The 6,000-nt window shown below is 44.4% G+C and overlaps 1 protein-coding gene across 1 annotated transcript in view; it reads left to right on the forward strand.

Annotated features, from left to right (window-relative positions):
• Dop2R (dopamine D2-like receptor) overlaps positions 1-5,505 on the forward strand; it is a 122,901-nt gene extending 117,396 nt beyond the window's left edge. The window contains exons 3-5 of the mRNA XM_090155436.1: positions 1,044-1,432; positions 1,505-2,155; positions 4,951-5,505. Coding sequence (XP_090011562.1) covers positions 1,044-1,432; positions 1,505-2,155; positions 4,951-5,168 — 1,258 coding nt within the window. The 3' untranslated portion in view covers positions 5,169-5,505. The remainder of the gene's footprint in view (positions 1-1,043; positions 1,433-1,504; positions 2,156-4,950) is intronic.
• The last annotated feature ends 495 nt before the right edge of the window (positions 5,506-6,000 follow it).

Consider the following 6,000-nt stretch of genomic DNA (forward strand, 5'->3'; position numbering starts at 1 on the left):
CATTCCCGCGGTCGGCGCGTTCGGCACCGACCAAACGACCGACGCGACGTTAATTAGTTTCGGAGGGACCTGGAATTAGTGACGCTCGCTCCTAATTCAAATTGGAGGGTACTCGATCTCTCTCTTTCAGTGCTGGCTGTATTTGCAATTAGCTCGGCGCCTGTTCGCCACCGACGAAGGCCCGAGGCTAAAAATCCCTATTAAACAAAAAACCTGGAGCGCGGCGGCAGGAACATCCGGAATAAAAGCTCTACTTTGCCTCGAAGTACACCCCTGAGCCCCTCTCACTCTCTCGGCAGCAGTTTTGATCCTACTAGAATTAGCGAAATGCCTCTCGCGGGAATCCTCGTTCCAATTTAGCGAATCTACTAGACTTTAGATAGTTTTCGGAACTCAGCTCTTACTTTCGTTTTACAATGAGAACGGGCACGAGGCGGTCCGAGTCTATAGAAGACGGTGGTACCGAAGGAAGACGCGTGACCAAAGAAGTCCGTTCACGCTGTCTTTACTCATCGAGCTGTCTATACGAAAACTGCGTTTCGGCTTTCCACACTCGGGCACCTCGGGCCAGTCACCTATGAAGGATAGAAAATAATTTCTAATCAGATGAAAAGGGAGCGAACTGCTCTCTTGACACGTTACGGATCCTTTTCGCTCTCTAGTCGGGCTGAACAACTTTTTTTTACCACCGAAGATTTGCTTACTTTCTTAATTAGCTTTATAGCGACTAATTGCTCAAAGTGAGAAAGGCTTAACGTTAGCTTTAGACGCTACAATCGGCTTACTTATAGCAGTCCTTAGTAATTAGGAAGGAAGCCTCTAGATTATAAGCTTTCACTAGCTAGCCTACCCTCAAAAGAATAAAAAGATTTTCCAAACGAATATCACAATAGGTAGCTTTCAAATAACACGGAGGCTATTGTCATGCCGTTTACGCAAATTCGCGAAACCTTTTCGCGTTTAAGACTACGAGGACGTTTAACCGACGCCCCAGAAAGTACAACTGCGTAAAGTTTCAAATTCCTTTTATTTAATCTCTTTAGGTTCATCGCCGTCACTCAACCGATAAAGTACTCCAAGCACAAGAATAACAAGAGGGTGGCTTTGACTATCGCGATTGTTTGGGTGGTGTCAGCCGCAATCGGTTCACCCATCGTTCTCGGATTGAACACGTCTCCGGAGAGGGTTCCGCAGCAATGCATCTTCTACAATTCGGACTTCATCATTTACTCTTCCCTCAGCTCTTTCTACATCCCGTGTCTGGTCATGGTCTTTCTGTACTACCGAATTTTCAAAGCTATCCACGAACGCGCCAAGAAGGCTACCAAGAAGAGTCACCCTCCGGGCGACCTCCGTCGAGGAATGGTCATCGAAAATACGGCCCAAACGCAAAAGTTGCAAGAGACGCCGATGCACGCGCCCACCGAAAAAGGTAAGAAAGCGAGTGCCCAGCCCGTTTCCTTTACACCCTCCCGGTATGCTTACGATTTTACGTTCGCCAAAGGGTTCAAAGGGAAGAAAGGCCAGCTGTTACAAGTGGTCAATGAGGTGGAGCCAATAACCAATACCGGCAGCGGGAGCCAATGCGAGGACGAAGAAGACGAAGAGAACACGGAAGCCGGAAAGTCGCCCGACGAAGCGGACGACTGTCATATCATTAGCAACGAGAAGATGACGTCTCAGTTCCTGTTGAGTACCGTGAATGAACTGGGACCTCGTGACGGAGGCTGCGTCGGTGTCTCTGACGAAGTGGTGATCCCCTTCAACGGAAATACGGACTCGGGATACGCGGCTTCCAACGTAGAAGAGACTCAGTTTTTCGCCCAGAATCCCAACACCGAATCCCCGAAGCATTTTAGAAAAGAAACGTCGCGAGGGCCGGTCAACGCGGCTGGAGAGGGTAGCGGAAACGGTAGCGCTCTTTCCACCATCTCGCTCGCCGTGTGTGCCTCCAAGAAGAACGGAACCGCGTCGCCGGTGCTCGAGACTGTCGCGTCCAGGACTACTTGCGACTCGATGATCTCGTCCGAGTCGGGCTCCAAGAAAAAATCCAAGTTCAACTTGGGCCGGAAGAGAAAGAGCAGCAGGAAGAAACGCGAACGAGCTTCGGCTAAGCGCGAAAGGAAAGCCACCAAAACTTTAGCCATCGTCTTAGGTAAGGAAACAATTACGTAGCGAAACGAAGCCCATAGCGGAATAAGGTAAAACGTAGAGAAAGCGAATAACCGCGGTAGTACGATAGTCACGACCCCGTATAAGAGTCCATTTTACATCATTTGAAAAGGGAAGGCTCTATAAACCTGTCCGTATTTACGATGGCAAGGTTGATATACGCCCACGAAAGCGATAAACGTCTACGGCTAGAAGAATCTGGCGAGTTCGTACTTTAAGTGATAACGGTCTGAAAAGGACAAAAATACTTAAAACGGTTGTCGACTTTTGACAAAGTGAAACTCCACTTCCAAGTTTCTGTCCGGCCCGGGTCAAAAACACTAGCGGATGTGGAGGGTTTCTTCCTCCTAAATGAGTGACGCGTTATAATATTTGAACGAGGGGAATGGGCGCGCAATGGCCATCCTCGTAATAACGGCAACTCCCCGAAGATTCGAAACGATATTACGTTGGAGCTATATGAAGATATTATCACTGAGACGTTGGTATATAGGATATAGAATTACGGCCTCTAATTCGAGACTTCGCTTGGCTAACCACTCGTTTACTTCGCGTCAGGTGGCGCTACGGTACGTTTAATGGCGCAATCACGGGCCAACCGTGATATAAGGTTTCGCCGGATATTTACTCAAGATGACGGTCCTCGCTCAAAGGGAAATCTGGGTGGCAACGGACTTCCACTTCAGAAATGATAATGTTTCGCGAAACGCTACCTATTCGAGGGGTGGATTTAATTTAGGGAGTCTCTCTTTCTCGATAATGGGCTTCCACCGTTAAATTAATAGCTCGCTGGAACCGAGTATGACGTTGCTCAAACTACGGCGGTGGAGGGCTAGGTCGAGCGTGCGGGATAAAGGAGGAAGGCTACGGGAGAAAGACAAGGACCACGGTCATTACGACCGTATTGGAGAAATATTGCTCGGACTCTCGACTTCGTGGCCGTAAAGTGATCTAGGGGAGGACCTATTTGACCTCTTCTCCCGAGATTTTCATTCGGGTTGGAATACCTAGGGGCGCGAAAGAGATGCCGCTTGGTCGGAAAAAGGCAACCGAGCGGACGGAAACAAAGTGAAGCAAATAAAATGGCCGGACGCGATGTCTTTTAGAGCGCGATAATCGAAGAGGCTGATCACGTCCTCCGTTTCTCTTCCGAAGGCGTCTATCTCTAAAACGTAGCTGATAGATTTTCTCGCTCCCTCGACAGACTAGCGCCTCCAATTCCACTATTTTTAATAGCACTCCCCGCCTCGAAAATGCTGATCCGGCGGAATACGTTGGGTTTGGATTAAGAGTACTAGTCGGTTGGTCCTCGCCGCGGTAATCGAGACCTCGCTCGGGACAGCGTACGACAGCTGAATGGGCAAATTAAGCGGCCGTCGTGGGAAATATTAACGCGGGAATAAACAGCGTAGTCGCGGAAGAAAGGTACTTGTTTAGCGAGAGCCCACCGTCCTGTACTCAACTAGCGCCCGAAAGAGTAATTTCGGGTCGTGGACAAGAATGTAAGTCTCATCTAATTCGGTCGGATTAAACGGTGGATTAAAAAGGAACGGTTATTCCGCGGGTGGAACTAAGCCGCTCCATAAATCCGATTTCCGGCTGAAAATGGCTCCTGGTCTATAAAGAATTGGGATCTAATTTTGGCTCCCTGATTATAAGAATCAGAACAAACCCCAAAGTCAATTTATTTTTATTCGAAATTTTATAGGAGCATTCAATACTTAATCCAGTTCGCAAAAATAATTTTGAACAATTTTAGACTACGGGTATATTTCAATTGAGGTTTATAATAATAATAATCAGCTAGGCTAATACCCACGACACCAACTTAGGCCCAAATCGTCGAGCCTCTTTTAATGCCTTTAAACAATGCTCCACTAACCTACAGCTCCCTACATTTACTATTACCGTTAACCTCCACAAATTTTTATGGGAATGGGAAACCGAAGAACTCGAGGGAAAACCTCTTTAACCAGTGGAGAGAGAAGTTGCCAACTTAAAGGAGTGGTTTCTAATTCTCACACGGTGGCACAAGCTGGGATCGAACCCGGCTCCTCTTCCTGTGAGGCGAAAGGGCGTACCTCCCCCCCCCCCACATTAGGGAAGAAGTCAATAAACTTTGGATTCCTCTATAGTCTATGTGGTAATTTCGCTGTATTGTTTTGGTTATATTACGGCTTCTTTACAAAGTGATATTTTGGTGATAGTTCAGAGTGGAAGATTGAAATGCCGTCTCTACGAAACCAAAATAAAGATTTTTTTGATATTGTCGCGAGATACGCTGTAAACGTGCGAGTGGAAAACCAATCTGGAATTCATTAGTTGGATCAGTCTATCCCCCAACGGTTCATACATACAGGGAAAACCTAGAAATATCCGGTAATTGTCCTTTACAGTTACATAGAACGGCGTAGTGACCAACGCGAGAAGCTTTTTTCTCGTCTGGTAAGCAGACGCTTTGTCTTTTATTAAAGCCAATCGTCTCCTTAGCAGGTGATTATTCTGCAGTTTTGTTTCGTTAGGTGTTCCACTTATCCACCAACTTTATAGCTTCGGTAATTTGGTACAAAAATTCAGTGTTGCTGTTATATTCCCAATTACAACCTGGACCTTTATCGTTTAATGCGCTCTTGCACCTGGAAATAATAGGGCAAAATCAATGCAAACAGCTCAAAATATCTGGGAACTAGGTTTTCCACATGTCTTTTGAAATCCGCTTTAGTTCTACGTAATTTGCGTATCAATTTGTTTAACAATTGGATTTTGTTTACGTTTCAGGAGTGTTTTTATTTTGTTGGGTTCCCTTCTTCACGTGCAACATAATGGACGCTATCTGCATCAAACTGGAGAGCTCCGAGTGCCGACCAGGCATGACCGCCTTCCTGCTGACCACTTGGTTGGGCTACATAAACAGCGTGGTCAACCCCGTCATCTACACCATCTTCAACCCCGAATTTCGAAAAGCGTTCAAAAAGATTCTAACCGCGTCGTGCTAATAATTCATGCCAAAAATTCCCGAAAATCGATTGATTTCATTATTTGCTTCATCGATACATCAACACACCCGTTTCAAATAAATACATCTCAACTCTTTGAAATTAAAGGTATATCCGAACTTTTTGAAAAATAAACTGACCAAATATTGATATGTACAAATTAATTATAAACGCGATCTATACGTATGGATTAATAAAACCAAATATGTAAATATGATATAGTTTTACGGAAGGCAGCTCGAACTGACGCGATAAATTTCAAAGAAATGACCAATCGTTTGAGGTACGAATGGAGATTACTTTATGAATTACTACTATAGCGTTATCAATGTATGAATATAAGTAAATATATATAAAAGATGTCATTTTTTGAAAGTAAACAAAGATGAATTTAATGAAATACTCACTGTGGTTTTCGTTTCTGTTACGTTTCGAAAAAATAAAAGTGTTGATTACATCGTGTTCTCTTTATTGACTATTTTATTTAAGCTATTTAAAATTAAATAAATAGCGAATGCGAAGTTCATAAAAATCCTCGCGAGTAGATAAATAACATCACCATTTTGATTTATTATCCGGTGTCTCTGAAATCCGTGAATCGATAACTAGGCCTAGTGTTTTGTTTAATTTGCGTTAGGTTAGGTGAGACAAGTTTAGGTTAAATTAAATTAGTATAATACAAGGTCATATCGAAAAAAATTTATCGCGTTCGGAGAGGATTTGGAGCAATGATAAATTGGGGATCGTCACTGATCTATTTTATAATCGGAGATAAGTGCAGCTGAGCCTTCGATGGGCATTCCATATTTAATTTCAAAAAATAACCAAAATA

Source organism: Leiobunum rupestre, chromosome 8, assembly GCF_980474605.1.
Source record: "Leiobunum rupestre chromosome 8, qqLeiRupe1.1.hap1, whole genome shotgun sequence".
NCBI classification, from domain to species: domain Eukaryota; kingdom Metazoa; phylum Arthropoda; class Arachnida; order Opiliones; family Sclerosomatidae; genus Leiobunum; species Leiobunum rupestre.